General features: G+C 35.1%; 1 protein-coding gene across 3 annotated transcripts in view; it reads right to left on the bottom strand.

Moving 5' to 3' along the window:
- The window catches only part of UNC13C (unc-13 homolog C), a 753,954-nt gene that overhangs the window by 106,726 nt on the left and 619,463 nt on the right, over positions 1 to 27,765 (bottom strand). For all 3 annotated transcript variants that reach the window (XM_050799780.1, XM_050799781.1, XM_050799779.1), the window contains 5 exons: positions 27,601 to 27,727; positions 22,585 to 22,681; positions 21,783 to 21,926; positions 16,650 to 16,727; positions 12,003 to 12,080 (listed from right to left, as the gene is read on the bottom strand). In XM_050799780.1, coding sequence (XP_050655737.1) covers positions 12,003 to 12,080; positions 16,650 to 16,727; positions 21,783 to 21,926; positions 22,585 to 22,681; positions 27,601 to 27,727 — 524 coding nt within the window. The remainder of the gene's footprint in view (positions 1 to 12,002; positions 12,081 to 16,649; positions 16,728 to 21,782; positions 21,927 to 22,584; positions 22,682 to 27,600; positions 27,728 to 27,765) is intronic.

Here is a 27,765-nt window from a genome sequence, read left to right as displayed (position 1 = left end):
TTTCCACTCCACTCTTAAGGAACCATGCAGGCTGAATTTTTTAAAATTATATTTTCTTCTTATTCTGCTAATAGCAATTTTACCTTGATTTCATTTGATAAAAATGTTGGGGAAGAGAGATGAGAGAGAAGTTCTCCCATTTGGCTTTCTTCAGGCTCTCCACTTCCTCTACCACCTCCAAGGAAATCGCTCTGAAAGTAGCGTTTTCTTCAGGAAATGGGGGTTGCTTCTTATTTAAAATGTGTTTTGGTTTTCCTATTAGTTTAATATACACATTGAGGTAATTTGTTCACATTGAGGTAGGATTATCACCAGATAATGACTTCAAAGTCATACAGAAATGGCTACATAGGTCACTTGCACAAAATTATGCTATTTTCTCATAAAATTATTTTAGTCCATCTTAGGTATTTGGTGAATAGATATTTCTTATCAAATAATTATTACTTGACAACCTAAAACTACCAGACTACAGTGATTTGAACAAAGGATGACAGTTTTAATTTCTGGATACACAGGTATGTTTCTAAGTAGGTGCAGATGGAATGTCTCTGTCATGTAACCAGTCCCTCCCACAAAAGGAAAAGTTTCAGTTTCAGTTAACTATTTAACGTGTATGTAATCTATATCACACCATTAAAACAGGCAAAGCAATTTTGAAGCCGATGTACATGGCGTTTGTAAATTGCAGATCTTTTTCAATAATGAGCATAATGGACATAAATATCATACTCATCTAATAATAAAACAATCTCTTTAGGTAGTAAAACTACCAGTTCTTGAGTTCTTCTGCATTACCTCATGTGTCCAAATTGAGGACGTTTTTCTTACTCCTACAAATTTTGTAGAATTTTAAGAAATAATAGATTGGGAGTTGAGAGCTCATTGCCTAAATTATCAGTAGCATATTTTTAAAAATATTGGGTACTTTGTAAAAGTAAAAGGCAATCTATTTTTTCAAAGGTGTAAACTTTATCCTAGTTATGTAAGTAGTACAACATCAAAATTATCTTGAATCTTTTTGTATCGTTATTTAGAGTTATTGTTAAAAGCAAAAATAAAGAGGGAAAGAACAGAAAAATTTTGAACATTCATAAGTCACAGTTTAATTCATTCTGAAGTAGAAACTCAATTAGCATGTGTATCTGAACAACTTTATTGGCTGGCTGGCTACATAAATAAAGTTTCTATGTAAAGAGGAATATACACAATGAAAATTTAAGGATTTTGAGTCAAATTCTGAATTTAAAATAAAGTTTTTAAGACAGATTTAATTCCCCACTCTATGAAAGGCTTGAAAATTCCAAAATCTAGGCTGCCAAAATATGTATGGTTCAGATAATCAGAAAAACTATAATCCCACATAGGTATTAACTGAGTTTTATACCATTGAGGTATTTTATACTGTTGAGCTGTGGTAATAGATATAACTTGTCTGGGAGAGACAGCTAGTAGACAATACTTTTTTTTTTTTTTTGTTAATTGAGATGGAGTCTTGCTCTGTTGCCCAGGCTGGAGTACAGTGACCCGATCTTGGCTCACTGCAACCTCCACCTCCTGGTTTCAAGCAATTCTCCTGCCTCAGCTTCCCGAGTAGCTGGGATTACAGGTGCCTCCCACCATGCCCGGCTAATTTTTTTGTATTTTTAGTAGAGACGGGGTTTCAGCATGTTGGTCAGGCTGGTCTTGAACTCCTGACCTCGGGTGATCCACCCGCCTTGGCCTCCCAAAGTTCTGGGATTACAGGTGTGAGCCACCACACCTGACCAGTAAAGACATCTTTTAAGTTATTTTCCTTAAGGTTTGCTTTTCCTTTTTCTTTAAAAGATAATTCACTTACTACCTCCTTTTGAAAATGTTTGCCCAAGTGTAGCTTGCCCTAGGCAGTTAGTAGATCTAGCTTCTAAACTGACTATGCTTTTTACTATAACTATATATGCAGTGTTCTCTCTAAATGTTCTCTTACACATCTACCTCTTCCATAGAACTCATTCATACCTTTCTGTCCTGGGTGTCTGTCCCAGTGTCCTGCATGCATGGGCATTTACCACATGTTGAGGAAGGAAGTGAGGATAGACAAAAGCATAAAAGATTCCCTCACAGAAGCAGTCCCATATCATCTTCATCTCCTTGGACTGATACCTTGCATTAACTATGAATAGGATATTTTTACCCCTGAAGTCTTTTATTCCTTAGAAACCATATAGTCCAGAGTTATCAAGTTAATCCTGATTTCAAATCTCTCTCTCATTGCCAGACCATGTCAGGTGTTTCCCTGCTCTTTGTTTGGTTCAGAAGAATGGTTACCATACCTACACTGCATGTTTGTTTGTTTGTTTTCCAGAACAGATTCTTTCCCTAGAGATCTAAAGAAAATACATGTTCTATATTCTCTTACAGCAGCAATTGTTAAACTGACCCTCAAGCTCTTGCTAGAGTTACAACCAATGGGTTGCAAAGTCATTTAAACTCTTTAGATAGCTCAATACAAACCCTTGAAAAATAGACTTTGCATGGAAGAAATTAAGGATCTTTAGTGTGAATTCTATTTCGTCTCCACAGTCTTTATTACTATCTCATTTCCTTCATTTCCTACAGGCTACTCAGCTATCTTTCCTGTGTTCAGCTCATCAGTGTTAGCAGTCTGTTATTTTCTGTAAGGAAGTGCAAATCAGGAAGGAAGGTAACTTCCTGGCCATCTCCCCAGGGGCCAAAATTTAATCCTTTGTCTGTTGGGTTTCATACTCTCCGATATTTTTGCATTAAAACATTAATAAATAAAAATTTCACCTCTAGTTCCATGAAAAAGCCTTATTTCCAAGAAAAATGCTGTTTAACTTGCACTCTTGGTTCCTTGTTTTGGATTTTGTTCCATCAATTATCTCTTTCCCTTTTCATTCCCTCTACCATTAATTTTATTACCCTATCCTATAAATATGCTTAGGTAACATTTATGTTAAAATAAACAATAGACAATGAAAGAGAAGCCAAACTTATTTGGAACTACATTCTCATTGACATCTAGCCAATATCCTTCCTTCTTTTTACCTTCAAACCGCTTACAACACTGTCAAACTTGTTGACTCCACATCCTTTTCTCCTAAACATTTATTAGTTCTCTGTAATGTGGTTTGCTTCTGCTATGGATATGCCATTGACATGTTTCCATATGGTCACTAACGATTTCTTAATTTCAAGGACCTTATTTTTCTTAGCCTTCTTTCATTCTGTTGTTTGCTCTGTTTCCCAAGGTCCTTCCCTGCTTCTCAAACTGCCTGTGATTTGTCTGTGTCTTCTCTTAACTTTCCTCCTCTGTCTACCTCTTAAATATTAATGTCCTTCAATTCTCCTTTTTCAATCTTCTTTTCTTTTTACTCTATACTTCCCTTGAGCAATTAAATTCATGCCCATGGTTTCAACTATCACCCATATGCTAAGGACCCCAAATCTATTATCAACATTCTTCACAGCATGCCTGAGAATCATGTCTATATTTCCAAGTACCTAGTAAATGTCCACTTTGATGGCCCATACATACTTCAATTGTAGCATATCAAAGCACAACTTATTACCGTTCTTAATTTATTTATCTTCTTATTTCCTCTGATTTGGTTAATGGCCTACAATTGTTTAAGGCAGAAATGTGAAAGTCATCTTTGACTTCTGTTTTCTTCCTTCCATATTTACTTGGATACCAGATATGATTGGTGATTATCTCTGAAATGTTTTATCTACCTGTCTTGCCCTCTTCACTTCCAGATTCTGAATTTTTCTCCTCCAGCCCACTGTAATCATCTACACATTGTGTTCTTACTTCCTGTTTCCCCACTTCATCCTCCTAACTGGTGTAATAAACCCAAATATGATCATGACACTTGCTTATCATCCTTCAAGCTGGCTTTCCACAAGGGAATTGCTTCAAGCAACTTCTCACAATCTTATCTGGGCTATTGCTCTTTTTGTTTTTGTTTTTTTTCTTTTTAAAAGATCATTTTCCTTCAAATCTTCAACTTGACCAGAATCTTTTCATCTTATAAGGTCTACTTCAACTTAAAATATATGACTGAGAATTCAGCAAAAATTCCCTAGTGAATCTAAAAGTAGCGTACTTTCCTGGAAATGCCCTAAATCACTTCATAAGCCTGTGGTGTCATCATGAATACTGTGGTTTGTTGTCAGAAATAAAAGAATACATGGTCCTCTCTACTGGAAACAAATGTGCCCAGCTCTAACCATACTACCCTGTTTTTTGTTTCATTTTAAAATGCCTCTTAAGGAGAAACTCCACAAACTTACATGACAATTTTCAGACGGACTATGGCATTTTCTTTATCCTATTCAGATTTGCATGAATATTATGCTAGAGGTATCAGTTGTATAAACTCATGTTTCTAACTTCTGGGTTTCAAAAAGTTGAACATCAATAGCTGTCTCCCATCCTAATTAAAGAGAGTACGCAGTAAATCCAACTGTCACTGTGCTTCGAATCAATGAAACGTCTTTGAGATATGTTAAATGAGGTTCTTCAGTCTAGACAACTGAAGGGAAAAAAAAAGAGATTGCCTTACATTTTATAATTCACTCAATATAGTTTTCAGTTAGTGAATGTAAGGAATTTTGACTTTTTTCTGTTTCTATGAACTGTTTTTTTTTTTTTTTTAAATTATACCTTCAAGCTTTATATGAGTCATGGGACATTCTTTTCTCTTCAACATTTTTTCTCTTCTCACCTACAACGCATACACTATTCCTCTGATTCATGGATTGCTAACATGTGGATTGTCATTATAGTGACAGAAATTGAGGAAAAAAAAGAATTTCTGAAATCATATAGTTCAAATTCCTCGTTTTTCCAGATAACGCATAATATATTATCTTTAAAACCAAGGTACAGATAATGCGTTATGCTTTCAGAGTCACATGGGGACTGAAGAGCAGCATTCTTAGAAGCTATTTCCTCTGAAGAAATTCTCTTCTGAAAATGTTCATTAAAAAACAGGAATCCCTGTTTTATAACAATGCAAAAGGAACTTAGGGTTTATATGTTGCATCCATTGGCTAATTGTGAAAATGGACTGAGTAGGGATAAGTTACGAATAGAATCAATGGGACAGTTTATGTTTAGAATTGTGTTCTGCCCTTTTCCCCTGTCCTACTCTGTCTGACCCATTTGGCTGTTGCTTCACATTCTCACATGTGTTACAAACCACTGCTCAGCGATGTGAATATAGTCCACCTGGTCAACCGAATTCAGGACCGGTTGACCAGCAAGTGCTAAGGACAGAGTGTTCTCTGTGAGCCCTTATCTCAGGGTGCCTGAGGACTATTCTGCTAAGCAGGGCAAAAAAGAGAATTGACTGGGTTAAAGAAGTTAAATTTTACCAGTAACGGCATTGATTTATGGTTTGTTAGGACAGGCACGAGCAACTGAAGGTGATCACAACAAGATAATGAAATAGATTCATTATAGAAGATGGCAGTTAGAGTGAAACTGTCTTCCTCTCTCTCCTTGCTGTGGCATGTATCCTTTCTCTTTAAGTTTCTTAAGGTTCAGAGAGAGGTGAGTTTAAAAAGAGACTTGGCAGTATATGAGTAACCCTGTGAGCTCTCTCAAATGCGCTGGGAAATGAGGTTAACAAGCATCACCTGCCTGGGTCTGCATTTCATTTTGACATGGCTCGCCAACCACAAAACCTTTCAACCTCCTCGGTAGCGCCTTTTCTTAATCTCACAAATTTAGCAGTTAGCTAAACTTTATGTGGTGGTAGTACTAAATTACTAAACATATTTATTAAATCACTTCATTATAATTTGCTTTATTGGCCCTTCTCATTCTCTTAATTTTCCATTAAGTTCAATTTATTAAATCTAATTGCAGAGATGGCAGAGATGGTTAGGAGGAGAAAGAAACCAGAAAGGCCAGCACTTCAAACATTCAATTCTCCTTATTATCTGGCGCTATGAAGCTATCACTGGTTGCTTTTACTGACTTCAGCCAAATTACATTTCCCTTTTTACCTCTATTTACACAACAACAGGCGAGGTTTGAGTTTATTTCTGAATTGTTGTAGGATAAGTTGTAACAATGAAAACTTTCATCTGAAGGATGTGTTCACATTTAGGAAGCGTTCTTGTTTTTTTCTCACAAACCTTATCTCTTTAATTGCTCTGATTCCCCTAAAAACTTCTAAGTTCTTTGATGATGGGGTCTGCATCTTAGTAATTAATGTATCTCCAGTTCCTAGTAAAATTTACAGCTCATAACAAGTGCTCAGCAAATAAATATTTGTTGAATGAATTAGTGAAGGAGTAAATTCTGTCACCTTATTCAGTGTGCTCACATTGTTTCTTCATACAGCAGTCAGCCCCAAGGGGAAGAGACGCTTATGGTGGTGTGGAAAGACGTGGAACAGCTAGCTTCTGAATATCCTTCAGTAAGTGCTAAAAGGCATCTCTAGTCTAATTATTGTTTCACCAAATCTCCTACACCTTGTAATCTCCTTGGGGCCCTAGGCATTAAAAAATCTTTTGATTTTGTACCCCAACTTCTGCCCACCTGCAGATAAAATACATACAAGTAGGCAACAATGGATATTCTAACGAAATAAGAAGAACTTTTCAAATTGCTTTAGAAAACAGTTTTAGAACTGAAAGAAAGATATGTGACAATTTGAAATGGTCTATTTTATTAGCTAATATATACTTGATAATTTACTTTATTCTATATTTTGTAATTCCTGAAAATATGAGAAGAGTAGATTAATTCTTATTAATGTATTAACTAGTAACCTATATCTCTATATTAAGAAAAGGTGAGACAGATTAGAAACCTGAACGTAAAATTTGGCCGCTATAGCTGGGATTACGGGTGCCCGCCACCATGCCTGGTTAATTTTTGGTATTTTTAGTAGAAACAGGTTTTTGCCATGTTAGGCTGATCTCGAACTCTTGACCTCAGGTGATCCACCCACTTTGGCCTCCCAAAGTGCTGGGATTACAGGCATGAGCTACCACACCTGGCCTTATTCCTTTTCAAAAAGCATAGAGCAGCAATTCTCAAAGCATGGTCCCCAGACCAGTAGCATCAGCATCACCCAGAGATTCCTTAGAAACGCAAATCACCTGGCCCTGCCCCAAATACACTGAATCAATACACTGGGGGTAGAGTTCAGTGACGTGCGTTTTCATAAACTCATCAGGTAGTTCTGATGCCTGCTGAAGTTCAAGAAGAACTACTGTCATGGAGTATTATTTCCTTTAAAACTCTGATCTTTCATCTCCTGTTGCCTCAGCACATATAAAGGTGAGAGGATAGTGGCAAGTGAAAAATGATGAAGATTAATGTTTTTCCTTCCTGTTCTAGGGTTGCTTAGCTAATGACTGAGTCCATGTGGCTAATAGGTATTACAATGAATTTCAATGAGCTACATACACACACTTTTGGGCAGTCAGATGCAATTTCTAGTTGACACATCAAATTTCTCATTAAAAATTAAAAGCGACATAGATATACATCTCTGAAATAAAAGAATAATTTAGTTGACCATTAAAAGATACATATATTTAGAATAATGGGATTAGGGTCCAGATTCCTTGGTTTCATTCTGCCTGGACTTATGTGAAGTTACTCTCATGGGAAATTTTACCACCATGCATATGACACAGAAGAGTCAATCCTTTTTTTAGTCATAACAATAAAAATAGCATTATCATTTTACCTAATTGAGCTGCCTGTGGTCAACAGATTAAAATAATTTAGCTGAACAAACGAACCCTTCTTTTCCCCTAAATATATTAATAATGGCTAACTACAATTTGAAGCAACATCAACAGTTAGCGGTCTGATGGATAACTGTGGATTCTACCATTTAAAATGACTGCACCAATAAAATATTGTGAAGGATAAATGCACCTTCTAAATCAATTATCATAATACAAGTTCTTTAGAGTTTCAAAATCCATATCTTAAAACTTCCTGAAAAGAAATTAAATTTTGGATTTTTTTCATATACCTGTATATATTAGATTGCAAATTAATGATAAATCCTTTTCACGGGCTTCAGCAATGTGTTTTTATTACAAAATGAATACAAGCTAAGTAATTATTTGCAATTGATAGATAATAAATTATATTCATGAAATAACTAAGCTATTAACATAATGTAACCCAAAGTAATCACTCACCAGTGAATGAAAATTATTACATGGCACCCTGATAATCATTTTGTTGTTATTGTGTCATAAAGGGACAGGTAATATTGTATGGGGATTGTAGTGTAAATTAACTTGTAGCTCTAATACATCTATAACATGGGCTGGCTATTTTATTTGTTTTAGTATAGTGATTCCCAAAACTGTATCCACAGAAAAAATCCCCTGAGGTGCTTTTAAAAAAACAGACTCTGTACTCTATTCCTAAAGGTTAGTTTTTCTTCATGATTTGTGAGATTTATTTTTTTATATTCTCTAGAGGAATCAGAGATGTTATGCCAAAACATGCCCCTGATTTGTATGCAGAGAAGTATGTTGGAAAATCACTTTTATAGGAGAAGAAAATTAGTGGTTTGCTTTTCTCTTTTGACTTTTTTCCCCCCCTAAATAGGGCATTAGAAAGTAAATGTGCTGACATGGCCCATAGGATATTGTGCATGCAACTGTCTAACAAAGATTGCTTAAGTGACTGTTTTAGGAACCATTGTCAAAAACATAATCCCAAGATCATCATGGTGTTAAAGCAATGCTTCCATTTGAACTCCATACAGAGAATGGATTTTTCCACTGAAGAAAGGTTTTAAACACTTTTTATTTCCAGAGGGAAAAGAGGCTGATTCTGTGAAGAAAAAACAGCTGCCTCAACTACACGGTGATCAGGTTAAAGCAGCAGGGAGCTGCAGCAGCACACAGTCATGCCTGTAAGCAGCCAGCACTTTGCAGGTGGTATAATATTAGAGGAAAGCAATGCTGTTGTTAGAAGCCAACTAATAAACACATAGCATTAAAAACCATTTTGAGCAAGTGCACAAGCAATTATTTGCTATTTAATTTATATAGCAAGAAGTATGTATCTCAGCACAGATGGTGCGGGATAAAATAAAAAGAAACTCTTAAAAGAAAAATAAGGTCTAGCCTGGAATATTTCCCTTATTTACAGTGGAACTGGTTACAATACCAGTCAAAGGTTTTACAACCAGTTCTACTGCAAGGAAAAAATGGGAATTTGAATTGGAACACATTGTATAACTTTTAAAGGCCCCTGAACATGTCTGTATCACATGTTGCATATGAAAGGGTGAATTCTGTAATTTTCTCATATCAAAGGGTGAATGCTGTAATTTTCAATCAAATCCTTTTTCATCTTTATAAAAGTCCTAAGTTAAGGAAACCATTTAGATACTGCTATGTTTATACAACAATATTGGAAGAACTCTGCTTATTATTTTGAAATTATGTTGCCTAGAGACCCCAGAGTAATCAGAAACTCTATCATAATTCTGTATCAATTAAGCTTCTGTTTTCTGGGAGGACACATGATGCACTCAGACTTGAATGCAAGTCTTGCTTCCTCCTGACATTTCATCAATCTCTGTGCCAACTCTGACTGGCCCTACCTAAAACTTTGAGCTGAAAATGGAAGAGAATAAGAGAAAAGATTTATGCATAGGAGAAAAAGAAAACAGGAGAAATAGAAAATCACAGAAAAGGGTAGAGAAAGGAAGGAAATAAATGAAAAAAATATTTAGAAAAACAAAGGAGCAGATTACATTGTTAGAATCTAGGCATTCATTTTATTTCACTGATTTAATTACGTTTTCTTCTTAAATTGTGTCTGAGGACTTTATCAAATAGACATTGCAAGAGTTTTAAAGGGAGAAGGCACCAAGTTCAGTATTTGTTTTCATTATTTTCTTCAATAAGAGGAGGAGTTATATGGTTTAGTCATATATTTGAAATAAAATATATAGTGTGAAACCTGTATATTTCAAACCAGCAATTCTATCTGAAATAAGGAATTCAGTTTTGACTGGTGAAGAAGCCACTTTATAACATTTTTAATGAGCAAGGGACTTGGCCCATACAGTTTCCTTTAAGTACAGGTCTGATTTGTCTGGTTAAATTCAGTTCAGCAATATGTTATTCACATTAGAGTTCAAACACAGAATAGTAATGAAATAGCATAAGTAGCATAAGGAGAAATTTATGGAAATATGACATTTTAAATAGAACTTTATTCTTAAATGATTTGTGGGCTTTAAAATTTACAGAAAGGAGATAATATTTCCCAGATGAAATCAATAATTTCTTCATCATTTTTCTAAATGCTAAGTGGACTTCACGTCTGAATATAAAACATCAGTAAAATTGAAAAGGAAATCTCATGTTATGTTCCTTAATTGGTTGTGCTCACCTAATTCAGCAGAATAATTTCAAAATAAGATCAATGGCCTCAAACTTTACATAAAGCATTAACACACTTTAAGGAATGAGGCCTTATTTTATACAAATAAAACTGAGATTGCAACGAAGGCACAGCTCATAAAGGTTCATTTTTTTAAAGTTTTGCATCATCGCACATGTATTCTAGTGTTTCTCCATTGTAGAATGCTAAATAGCAAGTTCATTTTTCAAAATACTGAAAAAGAAATAGACATTGGGGAAGTGTAAAAACATCTCCTTGAGGTTAAAAGCAAAATCACATGGGAAGAAGAAAATCTTAAAAGAAACATTTGTAGCCACATAAATTTAGAAATAAAAGGGATATTTACTTTGAAATGCATCTTAGCATTACGCACATCTCAGAAACTTTCCCACACGAAGGAACAATGTAAAGGAATCTTAAACAGAAATATCTATCTACATATTCTTGACATAGCTGCCCTTGAGATTGTTTCAAGGGGAATGAGGGCATGGGGAGAAACCCTGCTTCGTGACCCTCCCTCTCAGCACCTTCTCCAGTCCTCAATCCCTGAATGCTTAGGTCAGTTTATGAAAGAGAAGACTGTGGCAGGCAGGAAGATGCAGGTGCATAGCTAGTATTTCACTCTCTGTCTGTTCCAAACAAGCAAATGAGAATAAGTAGAAAATGCAATGATCTTTAGGTATGGAGTGAAGGTTGGAGGAAACAGCCAGGTAAGGGAAAAGATGCTTACTATCACAAACCTCATAAAAGAATCTTTCTCCTTCCTTCTTCTGCTCATGGAATCGCAAGTCAAAGATGTTAGACAAAGACACGACACATTACAGACACAGCACACAACACATTTTTGACAACTTTCTCGATGTGAAAAATAAACTACCGGCTGGGCGCGGTGGGTCACGCCTGTAATCCCAGCACTTTGGGAGGCCGAGGTGGGTGGATCACGAGGTCAGGAGATCGACACCATCCTGGCTAACATGGTGAAACCCCGTCTCTACTAAAAATACAAAAAAATTAGCCGGGCGCGGTGGCGGGCGCCTGTAGTCCCAGCTACTCAGGAGGCTGAGGCAGGAGAATGGCGTGAACCCAGGAGGCAGAGCTTGCAGTGAGCCGAGACTGTGCCACTGCACTCCAGCCTGGGCGACAGAGCGAGACTCCTCTCAAAAAAAAAAAATAAACTAAACTACCAGTACATCAAAAACAAATAGCACCACAAAGCATATTTCAGAACATTGATATCAAACTGACATTGTACAAGACAGTGAAAAACACAATTTATGGAACTTTACAAATCATTAGCATACAAATATATATGCGTGTATATGTGACTGCACATACCAGCACACATGCGCACACACATAAGACCAAAGGCTACTATCTTCTGCCTCCCACTCATACTTCTAATGTGTGTACTAAAGTATTCTGTTGTGGATAATAATCATTTTAGTTGCTAATGACATTTTAGATTATTATCAACTCCTGTTCTTAGTTAGCCATGTTAAAACTTAAGACTCTTTCATAGCAAGAGATATGCTGCTAATAATCTCTAAGTAAGATTTTAGCAAACGTAGGAGAAAAAGATACCCACCTCTTTCCCTCCCATGGATTCAAACATTTTTTCCAGCTGGACCCGCAATTGTTGAATATTGTTCATCAAGATACAGGGCTTTAAATATAGAAAAAAAAAAGAATATTATGAGCAATGATTTTATATAAAATTGTTGAATGAGTTTAACTTAACAGGTGGTTACAAATAGCTATCTTGGCTTCCTAGTATATTTGATGTATATAATAATTCTGCCATTTCGACATTATAGTTTGTAACAGTTAAGAAGGGAAATGGAAAAATATAATGCCACATTGGGGAATGAAATTTAATAACATACTCAGACAATAAACCGTTGGAGCAAAACTTTGCTGCCAAAGTTTCTTTTATCTTTAACATTGTAACATTTCATACTTAGAAAGTAAGCACATTTTTTGCTTTTAGAGATTTACTTTTAGAAAAAGGTTAGCTTAAATTCTTCTATTATTTTACTGTTTTAGAAAACAAAATACCATGTGATTCTTTTATATGCAAAAACATATAAAAAATAAACTTAAATATATTTTCTGGCTGCAGATAAAGACCACATGCTAGTATTCAAAGCCTTTTGCCTCTGGCTTTAACCCGTGTTTCTCTTCTCATTTTCCTCTTTGCTTATTTGACTCATATCCATCATTTAGGTTAGAGTGTTCTTTTTTCCTGGATTGTATCTTACCTCTCACTTGGCATTTGTTTTATATTGCTTTACATTTGAGTTGGTTTTCACTCTCACCGGCCAACCTTAAATACATTGTACATGCTGCTGTGTCTCTTTCTGCTTTTCTTACTCACAAACTACTGCACAGTGGTGTACATATAATAAATACAGGCTTAGAAAATGTTTCTCTACTTGTTTCCAAGGATCCAGAAATATAACAATAACAAAGATGTAAAGCTTTGTGACAGCTCTAGATGTGAACTTAGAATAGTTAAAATTAATCCACAATTAGAAAACAATCCATAATAGTTGTAGAATCATTTAATCTTTGCTGTATATTGATTCCTAAGAGCCAGTGTATCAGAGGAAAACAGACACAGAAAGATAAACAGACAAAGGAAGGAAAATGGATGTATTTTCCAAGTTGCTGGGAAATAAGCCAATAACCAGAGTCATGCAAAGGACTCACGGGATGTCAGAGAGGTGTTAGCTCTTATCAGTGGAAAGATTTTATTATTACTTTAGCCACATTAATGACCTTTGAAAAACTTTCTACTTGACTCTTAAAGTGACCACATCATCACTTTGATTTATGCAAAGAATTTAAAAATTCCTTTCTGTTTCCTTGATTCCAGTCACTTAAAAACTTTATTTTTTAACACAGATATCTGAGATGTATCCCCCAAAGATTCTGTTTTAATTAGCTGAATCAAAACGTTCCACAAATGATTCTGATCCATAGCCATAATTGAGTACTACTTGATCTGGGCTTAGTCCTTTCCATAGTGAGTAGGGCCACATTTTCAGAGGATTCAGCATCTTGACCCAAAGTCCACAAAATAAGCGAATAGCCTATCTTTTCACTAGTTGGTAGGGTCATTGGCATTTATTTTTAATTGCAGAATGGGAAGATTTGGTGTGAATTTGGGCAGTCACACCAGGGAGAAATACAAGGTCAAAGTAAAACAATGACTTATAATGAGAAGCAGTAAGATTACATGGGTGAGGGGTTATTATCACCTGGTTTCCCATAAGTCTAAGTTAGCTTGATAGACTCTTCTTAGATTATTTGATATTAACATTCAAGCTAATCTTTACTGTCACATATAACAGGACCCTAGTATCAGCTTTATAAATAAAGAAAGGCCAGCTGCCAACTCTTCTTACTATGATGACTTCTGATTAAAAAGAGCTACTGAGAACCAAATGAACATGGACAGTTTGGCTCACATGACATGGATAACTATTGACCCCAAGTTAGACTACAGAGAAAAAAAAAAGAGATGCAGTTATCCAGAGGGAGACAAAAATAAATATGAGACTCTCCCTTTTCATTAAGATTTCCCTGACCTTGAAATGTTCAAAGTTCAATTTTACTGAATCAATTCATCAAACTGCTCCTGGGAACAGATTACACAAATTCACCTTAAATTTAATCATGAAAGTTTTTACTTTCAACAATTTCAGTGTAAATGAAAAAAAGAACAACTTCATAGTAAATGAAAGAAAGAAACTGACAGCAAAGGAAACTTTACCCTAATTCAAGGATATTACTTCTTGAGGAGTTTAGTGAGATAAAACAACCTATGTTAAAGTAATTTGTATCTTCCTATTCTCATATCTTGATTTTTTCCCTAAAAATATAATAATACCTTTAATTTTATCTCAATCTGGAACAAAGTTAGGAAACTGAAACATAGTGAATATGAAAGTTAGTGTTTTTCAGACTAGGAATATTTCTACAGGGTCGAAGTATTTCTGAGTTTAAAAATATTTTTTAAATTATTCAAAATAAAAGTAATTCTAATTTAGATTGTGATGTCTTGCTATATTTTGGAATATGAAATAAAATGAATAAAAATATTTTGACCCATTTCCAATTTAAAATGTTACAGTAGAAAACAAATTATTCTGACATGGATATTTTATTTAACTCTGGTCTTTAATTCTAAACCCCAAGAACTCAAATGTTATGGCCATATCTTTTTTGTTTGTTTGTTTTTGAGACAGAGTTTCACTCTTTTTTGGCCAGGCTGGAGTGTAATGGCACAATCTTGGCTCACTGCAACCTCCATCTCCCGCGTTCAAGCAATTCTCCTGCCTCAGCCTGCCAAGTAGCTTGGATTACAGGTGCATGCCACCACATTTTGTATTTTTAGTAGAGACAGGGTTTCACCATGTTGGCCAGGCTGGTCTTGAACTCCTGACCTCAGGTGATCTGCCCACCTTGGCCTCCAAAAACGCTGGAATTACGGGTGTGAGCTTCCAAACCTGGCCTATATCATGGTCATATCTTAAATGATGTCTATCTTAAGAGGCTTCTAGCTCAATTTGCAGATGAAATAGATACATTACCATAGATATACTGAAAGATGTACAAGTTTCAGTGGTCTTGATATTGAAATCTTATACTGAAATAATTATAAATAAGTATCTGTAATAGTAACTATATATACTCATGGAAATGTACAAAAGCACTTCAATTTGCCTTGAATGAAAACATAAGCCAAGTAACCAAGTGATATTCTTTTATAAAAGCTAAAATGATATTTGGCATTTAAGCAATAGTGTATAAGGCTGGTCAAGATATTAGTAATTACAGAAGAAAAGCACCGAGGGAAGAAAAAGGAAGTTTCTTTGCTGTAATATTTGGAGGGCGTTTGGTTCTTTTTATGAAGATTTAATTTTTAAAAGTATAAAACCTACAGAAAGAGTACATAGAATAATATAATAAACACTGGGTTATGATTTTTATCTCAGTGTTTATTCAATGTAAAATATAGAATGTTAATACATAACGTGAACTCTGCAGGGGCTTTTAAAAACTAATTTGCCTTTCTGAATGGCAGGAATTAGCCTTAGGAGTTCACGGCCACCTTTCAAAATCTTCAATTTGGCTGTCCTAATATAAACAAGATCCTCTTGTGAAATTATCAGATACTGTTTGCATTTTCAATGTAACACTTTAGACATGTATTATCTTTTAATCAGAAATAACATACTTTCAATAAATAAATATCTTGCTTTTTGAGTATAATCAAGAGCAATTAGAAATCATTGTTTGAGTTGTCAAAAAGTTCTAATAAAATTGCTGGGCAGCATATTAATTTAAGGAAAAGAAGCATCTTATAGAATTCTCAAGAACCATTAGGACTGACTTATCTTAATGAGCTGTCAGCAAGAGGTCAATGAGGTTTCAGGGAGAAAACTAGTAGCTTTCTTTAGAATAATTTAGATTCACCTGATAGCGAAACTGATTTTTTGAGGGGGAAAACTTTTTTTTTTTTTTTTTTTTTTTTTTTAAAAAAAACCCTATACTCACTTTTTAAACACTTTTTTTTTCAGAGCTACTGTTTTTCAAAATGTTTACAATGCTGCCATTGTATTTCTCCTAATATTACAGATTGATAAGAAAGCTTTCACCTTCCATCATAAAATAAATCTGACTATATTTCAAATACCTTTATCTCACTTTTCTTTACGCCTTTTATTAAGTTTCAATACTAGTTTGAATTTTATAAACATTTTCTCAATCATCTAAAAAAGCTATTTTAATAATTCAGAATAGAAATCAGCATTGTCGCATATATTAACCTTTGCAATTTATTTGAAAACTGAAAGACTAAATTACACTTATTTTAGTATTAGTGCCAACATGAAACTAGTTGGTGCCAATACTCATATAATTTTTAAGTCCCTTGTTTTTCTCAGCTCCAGTATTTTATATGTGAATTTTCAATTATTTATTCTAGTCTTGTTCCTTATCACATGGAAAACCACAGTTGGCTGGCACTGAGACACTCTCAACCTTCCTGTAAATCCTGTATTAAAACCGGTTCAAGAACCCTGGAGAAGTTTTCAACTTCTTAAGATCTTTATTTCTTATTATCCTATATGAAAACTGAAAGCCAACAATTTCTCTTGCTTACTCATACTTTGAAGAAGTAAATCTCAACTGAGAGATACTTGAGAGTAGAGACATTTTTACTTACCACATTTTCCTTATCACAATAGGAACTGAAATCACTTGATACAATTGCAGCATACTGGAGCAGCACTTTGTTGATAGTCTAAGAAAGAAAACATTGTGAACTTGACCCAGGTAAGTATGTAGTTTACAAATACACTGTAAAGTTTAATCCTAAGTTACCTTCTTACTGCCTTTTTCATCTTAGTTCTACATTTTTTTCTCTCTCTAATAACTGTTTCTGAGCCTAAGAATGCCCTCTGCGTTCATTAATTATGCAAAACAGAGGAAAATAAACTACGTTAATTAAATTTTATTTCAATTACTTAAAGATGCATGAATGAGTTTGCACTCTACTGCTTTTATACACAGATTAAATTATAAGCCGAATGTAGATATGATTTTCTTAGAAGAGGTAAGGCAAATAGCAGTAGAAATGTCATCTCTTTTGATAGCAAAGTAAAGACTAAAAAGCTTTTATTTTCTTATTTGTACAACATATATCTGAATTTTCTTAGTGGCTCAAAATCAACTGAGGGAGACACTCCAAAGAGTTAAGCTGAAGAAGAATGTTTAATTTATAAACCTGAATTTGCTAAATTGATTATAAGCTTGCTTACACACTTTTAAAATCACAATGAAATCCTGAAATAAGAGATAACACACAGACAGAAAATCAATAGTGTGATGAAGTACACAGTAACGTGATAATATGCATCAACTCAAATACAAAGTTGACCTTGAAAAATATAAAATGTTATCAAGCAGCAGACCAATAAATCCTGATAAACAGATGGTTGATCAGACTGAATTATCTTCCAAATGTGTCTCTTCAAATTTTACTTTAGACATAACGTTGAATTACTTTGGACTTACCTATGAAATACTTATTCGTTTGTACATATGAACACTACTCTCAGTCTACAGCTTCTTGATGGCATCATAAACTTGAAGAATCATTATATTGTATTGCATACACAACAACATATAAACACAAACCATAAACCTGACTTTAGGCAATCGTTGTAACTCAGACATTGTAACTTACTTAAGGTAAAGTTTGGGCTATGTGAAAATCCTCTACAACTTAGTGCCATGTGAGATTTTTAAATTCTTATGATTTTGCTTCCTCTACATCCTACAGCTGCCAGGTGACTTGCTGAACAGCCTGGGTTTTGTTTTTTGTTTTTTATTGTTTTCTAAAGAAGAAAGAGGAAGCTGGATATTCTTTACAATCATTCTTGAAGTATGTCCTACGGCCTACAGCTTGAGTATACTTCATAGAAAAACCCTAGTCCCTTCAATTTATGCCTAGAGACAAGGGATCCTGGGATGTCACATGTACTAGCCTACAAACGCCAATCGTTAGCAAGCCAGGATGGGCTGCAGGTAAGAAAAAGTGCACAGTCATATAGAATATATCCAGCCTAGGTGACAGAGCGAGACTGTCTCAAAAAAAAAAAAAAAAAGAATATAGCTTAAAGCTATGTGCCTGTAAGAGTTGCAAGTACACTGCTATAATAACTCCCATCTTTACTAATGTACGATGTCACTTGAACGAGAGCGTGCAATGTACATTTTGTGGGCAACTTCAATTTCATTCTAATTTATTCAGCTAAGTAAACCACTACCACACAATAGCTCTTTAACACTAATAAGCTGTTGCTTATGACATGCTTAACTCATTGGTTCTCAGAATGTAGTTCTGGAATCAGTAGCCTTATAAGCATCACCTGGGAACTTGTTGGACATGCAGATTATCTGGTCCTATCCCAAATTACCGAGTCAGAAATGCTAGAAGTGGTCCTCATCTGTCTGGGTTTTAACAAGTCTAAGGTAATTCCAATGCATACAAAGTTTGAGAAGCACTATCTTAACGAATGCATGACAGGGTGGAGGTAAGTCTTCAGAGAGGAGCTGTGATGGAAGGGGCACCTGGCAAGGCCTGGAACATAGGACTTCTGGGTGTGTGAGCTTCGGTCATGATTTTATCTTTGGGGAACTACTGGTCTTCAGAAGAGAGTACAGTGCAGAGGGAGGGAACAAACAGCCTAGCAGAGGCTGCTACATCTTGTTCTAAAGAAACAGTCATGAGGAGTAGAGGGTTCTTTTATGGATACCTATAAAGAGCTGCTATTCAAAAAGTTCCAGATTAAATAACATGAAATTCTAATGGGAGTGTGGCAGTACAGAGAGTGATTCTGCTGCATTTAAAGGATCAGACAGGGTGACTAAAATATCTTTCAGCTATGATCAGTTCTGATTTGACACACAGCTACTGGTGGAGTATTGAGTAGGATGGCCATCAATTACTCAGACAAAGGCATTGTGTTTTTCTGAGCTAATGCCACCCTATTAGGAGTGGGCTAAATATCCTGCCAACACTTCCAGTTATTCCATCTAGTGCATTGCTCTTATGATCAGTAAGATAAGAAGTGTGGTTCAAAATCCATCTTTTCATTCACATTTTATGCATGGAACAATGCAGTATTAGAACAACACAAGGAAGACAAGAAAACTGTCTATTGGTTCAGCAACATTAGAAATGTGACTTCACTGATTTATGTAATGCATTTGAACACATCCAACGTAAGATGGGGTCTCCCATTTCTGCCACCATAAATCCCTGGGTTTGACCTTAAGGGTAAAAAACAAATAGTGAGATTCTATTCTCCAAATTTCTAACTTAGTTCTGATCACACCAGAATGAGAAGGGAGTATAGTTTAGTGGTTGAAAGGATTCTATCCATATCATTTCAATTATTTAAACATTTTTAGTGTTTCATCATGGATGGAAATGAGGGAAAATAATAGCACCCACTTAATTAGATGGTTGTGAAGAATACGAAAATATATAAAGTGATTAGCATATAATAATGCTCAATGAATTATCATTATTATTTTTAAAAATTATAATTATGTTCCCAGAGAACAAGGAATAGAAATATGTGTGCGTCATTTACCACAGTATCTCACACCTGGCAAACAGCCAGACTCATACCCAGGACTTAATATTTGTTTGTTTGTTTTTAAGCAATATTAAAAATAACATTACTTCATATCTATTTTTAAAATTAAATTACCCATACTTGTCAAGAGCAGTAGTATAGTCATAGGAATATTGACTACTCATGTACCCATTTTATCACTCATCATAGCTTCTGAATGTTCTTGACATGAAATTTGAAGCATTTTGTTTGGTACCTTTTTCAGTCTTATATCCTGTTTAGTAAGAATAAATTGTCCCTTTAAATCCCATTTTAAAATGCAAAATTTTTAAAATCTCTACAGATACAACTAACATGTCTTATCTCCAGGAGACTGTTTAAATCAATATAAATCCCATAAAGACAATGAGATTTTAGAATATTTTGATATAAGGATTCCAATACTTAGAAGGGTAGAGTTTTCAAGACGAATTAGTCAGTCACATCTGATGAAATAAAAACAAATTCCAATAGTTTGCAGTTCTTGTGAAATGGCTAATTACAGTAAACACAAACCATTTTTTATCTGTTTTGTTATATAAAATACAAATTATAGATAGAAAGGCAGATAATGAGTTTGGGACCAGCCTGGCCAACATGGAGAAACCCCTTCTCCACCAAAAATGGAAAAACTTAGCCGGGTATGGTGGCGAACACCTATAATCCCAGCTACTCTTGGGAGGCTGAGGCAGGAGAATCACTTGAACCTGGGAGGTGAAGGTTGCAGTGAGCCGAGATTGTGCCACTGTACTCCAGTGACAGAGCGAGACTCTGTCTCAAAAAAAAAAAAAAAAAAAAAAAAAAAAAAAAAAAAAAAAAAGAAAAAAGAAAGGCTGACAATGATAAAATGGATTTGACTGATTTTACTTATTTTTATGTTTAATTGATTTTGCTTTTTATTTATTATTCTGTATAGTAAGTCACGGCAAGAGTTAAAGAAAAATGCTTGCAAGAGATTTTCAAATCATTCTAATAAAAGAGAATTTCTTTTTCAATGAAAATTACTAATTTCTTCTTTTCCAGAAAATGCTTCTCATCGTTATTACATTATTTCCTGTTGACAATTGGATATTATTGAATTTCCATGGATTAAAAATGTTTTACTTAATTGATTTTTTTTATTGCGCCAATAAAAGCACACATCTCCTCAGTAATACATGGAACTGATTCTTTTCTTCTTGCCTCAGAGAATGTGTTTTCCTGAGTGTGATTCTAAGACCTTCCTTGTGACCTCCCACCTTTTTACACTTCCATTCAGTACATTTGGTTATACCCCAGCAGGCTTATTGTGGGTAAGTTCAGTATTACAGCTGAAGAAAGGTCAGAGCTACCAAGGGGTGGCTGGAGCCCCGGGTCTAGAAATCTCAATTCAGCATTCCTTCTACCCTGTTACCGTGCACTCGTGTCTCCCAACTTACATAACCTACCTGCTTGACTACTCTGAGGGTGAATTCTAGTTACTTTTCTAATATCAGGTACAATTATAATATGTTACTAAATATATTAACCTAAATATATTTACCCTGGGATTTTTAAATTCTCATATGATCCTGCTTCCCCTAAATCCTACAGAATTCCAAGAATAGTACGTGACATACTTTTTCAAACACTATTCCTAATGACCCAGTTTCATTCTTTTCTTGGCATTCACCCAAACACAGCTGCTCATCAAGAAAACACTTAGAGAATTTTTAGAATTACTCTCCTATAGATTTCACTATATTGGGAAATTAGTATCATCCAAGAGGACTAAGAGTGTCATCTCTAAGAATGGTTTAAATAAATGATTTTTGGCTGTTATTTAATATTTTAAAAGTAGGAGGTTAGTCTTCCTAATTAATGAATATGCAATTGCCAAGGCTTACTTTCAGCTAGAAAACACCACATTTGAAATGTGAGTAATTTGGAAATCTATGGTAATTTCTTCGATTATAAGTAGCTAAGTCATCGATGTGAACAATAAATGGGTTTTTAAGATGATAAATCCGCATTAAAGAAATAGGAAGTGCAGGAAATCAGATGCGAATCTTGGAAATAACTGAACTTACTAGTAGAGAATTACAAATAAATTGGGGTAGGGGTGTCAGAGAAGACTAACACCATAAAACAATAGCATTTTTTCAGATGGCCACAGACCCAGAAAAAAAGAAGACTCATTTTATTTAACCTACCTTTGCAAATCTTCTCATTAAGTGAGATAACGCTTCAGGATTAGGGCATTCCAGTTTCTTAATAATCTCAAAGCTCTGATTCAGCTGAGCAAACACATCAACCACGGAGCAAGAAAAGAGGGCATGCTCAGATGTCTGCTGGAACTGTGAGGAGAGGAGGTGAAGCCATCCCAAACAGTGCATTAGAGGGGGAATGGGAAATTCCTCATTATTTCCCATCAACAACTGAATCTCCCGCATCATGTATCTACATTTCCCCGTAATAAAATGCCTACGCACTTTAAAATCATTAATTTCCTTTGCCAGAAAGTGTGGTGGAACTAATATCACGGGGCAAGCTGCTGCTAATTGGTTTTTCCACTGCAGAATTGAGGTACTGGTTCTTTTGTATTTCATTTTCCCCACAGGGAATAGGTTAGCTTAGCAAGTCGATTGTGGCTCAAGATTTTGGGAGCTGCTGCAAAGAGACTGGGAGAATGTCTGCTCCTAATCTAGAAATCCTGGAAAAGTTCCAGGACAACAAAGATGTTTTGTACAAGCTTAGGGAACCTGTAGATTCAGATTAATGTAAGAATTAAAGAAAAACTTGGGAAAAATGGGTGACTGATTTTTTTTTTTTTAAATAAATTTAGGCAAGTTTCTAGGGTTCTGACCAGACCACTGAAATTGTGTTTTACATTAATTTTGGTCATTGGGAATGGAAACAATTAATAACGATGAGTCTAATAATTCCCATTAGGTTAAAAGTAAGCAATGTGACTGAATCATGGCAATGAACATTCTGAAGGTGATTTAAACTCACTCCATCTTTTTTGTCTCTTCCCAATGCTCCATGAAGGAATTCCATCGACACATCTTCGTTTTCATCTAGCCACTGCATGACAAAAGGTTCAAACCACCTGTAACAAATTAATAATGTTACCTACCACAAAGGACATCATTTGCATATAATTAACAGGAATGCTGCTCTTTTTGTATATGAGAGTAATTCAGAATCAACAATCTCCTTTCATTCTCTCTTGCAGTAAAGGTCTTAGAGACCTTTACCTGTTCTCCATTAAATCAATCTCCTCCTCTTTACTTCCAACCTCTACCCAGTTTGGTTCTTCCCATGCTGTCTCAAATATGCTTAGTTTCCAACAGCTACTCTGTAATTCCCTTCAAAAGTCAAACTCTTGTAAAATGTAGACCTTGTGTGCTCTCTTCCCTATCAACCCATTTATTAATTTTTTAATTCTTTGCCATTGAGCTTCTACCCATTCACATTAATCTGTAACTGATCCTGGGTGCTTACGTCGGACTTCTTAGTTATCATCTATAATCTATGGACAATTGATTTTTGGAAATTGTTTAAGATATTTTTTCTCCATTCTGAGCATAAATTCTTTTTTCTGTATGTATGCTCAGTTGATCTAGCACCATTTATTTAGAGCACCATTTATTCCCCCACTGCATTGAATTTGCATCTTTGATGTAAATCAGGTAATGCCATACACGTGAATTGGCCTCTGGACTATTTTGTTCCCTTGGTTCATTTGTTATGTACTGATATGGTTTGGATCTGTGTCCCCACCAAATCTCATGTCAAATTGTAGTCCTCAATGTTGAAGGTGGTGCCTGGTAGGAGGTGGTTTGATCATGCAGGTGGAGTTTTTATGAATAGTTTAGAACTATCCCCTTGGTGCTCTTCTTGTGATAGTGTTTGAGTTCTCATGAGATCTGGTTATTTAAAACTGTGCAGCACATCCCGCCTCACTCTCTCTTGCTCCTGCTCTCCCAATGTGAGATGCCCCACTCCCCCTTTGCCTTCTGCCATGATTGACAGCTTTCTGGGAGCTTCCCAGAAGCAGAAGCCACTATGCTTCTTGTACAGCCTGCAGAACTGTGAGCCAATTAAACCTATTAATTTTTATTTTTATTTTTTTACCTAGACTCAGGTATTTCTTATAGTAGTGTGAGAACGGACTGAGAAATGCATTAACATGACACTCTCTTAAGAACTCTATCTTATTAGATAACCAATAATGTAGTTCACCAGTTTGTAGATTGCCTTTGTATTTTTAAGCACTTTGCATTTCTACGTGCATTTTAAAAATCTTGTCAATTTGCACAAAAATATCTCTTGAAATGTGCATAGGGTTGCATTGAAACTGTAGGTCCATGTGGGGAATTACTATCTTTATAAATTACTATCTTTATAATAATGCATCTTTTTAGGAATGTTACATATTTCATTTAGTTCATCTTAAATTTCTCTCATAATATTTTATAGTTGCTTGAAAAGATGGCTTGTATGCCATTCATCACATTTATTTCTGGTGATTTTAATGTTATTTAAATGGTATAATTTATATATAATTTTCCAATTGTGGCTATAATACAGAACTTTAATAAAGTTTTAAATAGACCACACTTTATAGAAATATAGACACCTATATAGATAGATATTGCTAAATGTTTTATTCATATTTCTCAAACTTTTTTATTCTTACTGTTTTTTTGGGGGGGGTGTCTGAGTTTTCAATTCATTGCTGAAGAAGCATAATCTCCAGGTCGTCATTTAGTCCTGTTGTCTGGTAGCCTTTAATTTTTTGATGAATATTATATATTGCCCATGAAAAATTGTGGACCTTTGATCTAGACAGTGTTGCGTTTTAGATTGATCTCTTTCCACTTTGCCGTTATTTCTAGGGCAGAGACCTTCAAGGGTCTCACCTGAAAGCCTGGAGTGTTTATAATGTTCCTTCTTTCTTATTTTTTGTACACAATGTATGATTCCATTTATATAAAGTATAAAAATCTATAAAACTAACCTATGCTATTAGGCATCAGATGGTGGTTACTGCTACAACAGGAGAGGCTGTTACTGTAAGTAGGCACAAAGGCGACCAGCCTTGACCTCTAACATTTGTCCCTTCCGCACTATGAGACTGCTAACGTATCTACTTAGTTCCAAATCTCTTAGTGCCCACTTTCTACTTGATTTTTTTTCTGCCCCAATCTCAACACGTAGGCAAATTAGGCATCAGAAAATGCCTTCAGTGGGAACTGCCTGTGGAATGTTGTGCTCATATCTCTGTGGTTTCCTTTTCTCTGGGATCTTGGTCTCACAAACCCAAGCAGCCTTCATAGCACCATCACCCATATTGTTTCTCCAGTCCAGGAAGACAGCTGTAAACTCTGGGCTACTGTTGGCTGTTTACTCTGCAAGCCCTGTGTTGCAAACTGGCAGATATATGGGGGTGAAGAACATGGGAGAGAAGATGCAACAAAATACAGGACTCATCTTAGTGCATTTCTCTTTTCTCAGGGATCTTAGATTCTCAAGTCCTGGTTGCCTTTGTTGTCTTTCTGATGCTGTTTGATTTTTTTTTACCTTTTTATTTTTGGCTATCAGGGAACATATTAATCTGATTTTAGTTTAGTGTAGAGTGTCTAGACAGAGCCAGAAGCAGAAGTGTCTGGAAAATAGCTCCTCTGTTTTACTTTCCTATTCCTTATCAATGATACTACCAACAACTTAGGCATACAGACCTCATGCTTAACTCTTTCCTCTTTCTTGTTTTTTTTTTTTCTTTCATTTCAATAGGTTTTGAGGGGAACATGTGGTGTTTGGTTACATGAATAAGTTCTTTAGTGGTTATTTCTGAGATTTTGATGCACCCATCATCTCAGCAGTGTTTGCTATACCCAATGTGTAGTCTTTTATCCCTCAACCCCCTCCCGCCCTTTCCCCTAAGTCCTCAAAGTCCATTGTATTATTCTTATGCCTTTGCTTCCTCATAGCTCAGCTCCCACTTAGAGTGAAAACATACAATGTTTGGTTTTCCATTCCTGAGTTACTTCACTTACAATAATGGTCTCCAATTCCATTCAGGTTGCTGTGAATGTCATTATTTCATTCCTTTTTATGACTGAGTAGTATTCCATGGTGTGTATATATATATACACACACACAGACACCACAATTTCTTTATCCACTTGTTGATTGATGGGCATTTGGGCTGGTTCTATATTTTTGAAATGGTGAATTGTGCTGTTATAAACATGCATGTGCAAAGATCTTTTTTGGTATATGACTTCTTTTCCTCTGGGTAGATACCCAGAAGTGGGATTGCTGTACTAAATGGTAGATCTACCTTTAGTTCTTTAAGGAATCTTCACCTTTCCTCTTTCTTTGAACCCCATATTCTTTAATTGACAAATTCTGTGAATTCTGTCTTCAAAGTTTCTCTCCCATGTCTTCATCCTTTGCATACGTACTGCAATCACTCTACATTATCAGTATAGCCTTTATTTAACATGAAGACTATAATTTTTACTGTATTTAAGTATGTTTTATTTGACAAAATAAGTTGTATGTATTTACTGAGTATAACACGTTGTTTTGAAATACGTACACATTGTGGAATGGCTAAATTGAAATAATGAAAAAATGTATTTCTTCACATACTTACCATTTTTATGGTGAGAACATGCAAAATATGTTCTCTTAGCAACTTTTCAGAATACAATACACTAATTATAGTCACCATGATGCATAATAGATCTCTTGAACTCATTCCTCCTACTTAACTAAAATGTTGTATCTTTTGACCAAAATCTCCACAACACCCTATACCCAATAGCATAGCATTTTTAAGTTATCCCACTGTCCCACTACTTCTTATATACTTTGTATGGGAAAAGTTGTGTTAAAGAGCTATTCTAACTTCACCTCTAAATCATTCATTACCTTATAAATCTCTTCTCTTCCCCCCATTCCTTGTCTCTTCCAACTCCCACAATGCCTGATGAATGTGGTACAAGCTTCACAATATTTATTTATAACAATCTGGCTCAAAACTACTTTTCCTACATTATTTTTAAAAACATTACTTTGTACTAATTTTATAGAAATAGAAATATGCCTCACTTCCTATGGATGATAGATAGTTCATATATTCTTACCTCCATAATTATGCTCATAACTTTCATTTTCATCTTAATGCTTTTTCTCCCTTTCCTTTCTGTAACCTGGTAAATTTTATAAAGTCTACATCTAATGCTATCCCATCCATGAATATTGTGTGGAGTTCCCCAAACAGAGGTAATTTCTCTCTTCTGCGAAACCCTATTGCACTTTGCTTACGCTCCTTAAATTAGCACACATTTCATTCTGCCTTGCTTTATCATGATCTTTGAGCTTATCAGAATCTCCTAGAGTATAAGTTCCTTTCAGGGTAGGTTCTTTAGCTTCTTTTCTATTGCTCTACAGCACTTGGCAAGTACCTGGCATAGGGAAGACCTCTTCATTAGAATAAAATAGAATTCTAATACATACCAAATGCAGAATATTACATGAGTCCTTGTGTGATTATAAATGTGTTTGAAAGAGGCATATTGATGAAAAAGTTCCCTGTTAAACCACTATTTCTATTTTAGAAATATGAATTCCTAAGACAGTTACAAGTTTGAATAAAAAGGAAAATGTGAATATATCGGTCAATATACAAGCACCATACTTTCCCCTAAAAAAATCTGTGTTCTGGTACTTTTACAGAAAAGCATTCATTTTATCACGTGAGCCATGTCTTATTATGTATTTTTTTTGTCTTTGAGTCGAATATCCAGATAGGGCATATTTGAAATATGCAACACAATTTAATTAAATATAGTTCCCAAAGACACGCAAATCCTGTAATGTTAACTTCATAACAGAAATTTCTTCATTCCAATGAAGATTATGTGAAGAGATTTTAGTGCTGCACAATTCAGGTGTAATTTTACAGGACTGTGAATTAGATCTGAGGGTGTGTGTGTGAAAATCACTACTTACAAGGAGTATTCAGGAACAGCATCCTTGAAGGCGGGAAGTTCACGCACATATTCATTATAAAACCATTTAACTTTGAAATGCAAGTTCATATAATCAGTGCTCTTGCATAACCGCTGATTTTCATGTTCTATAACAGATAAAATCAAATATTTAATAAAGCTTGGT

This window comes from Macaca thibetana, chromosome 7 (genome assembly GCF_024542745.1).
Source record: "Macaca thibetana thibetana isolate TM-01 chromosome 7, ASM2454274v1, whole genome shotgun sequence".
Taxonomy (NCBI): Eukaryota; Metazoa; Chordata; class Mammalia; order Primates; family Cercopithecidae; genus Macaca; species Macaca thibetana.
Note: the sequence above shows the minus strand (reverse complement) of the source record. Positions and strands in the feature narration are given on the sequence as shown.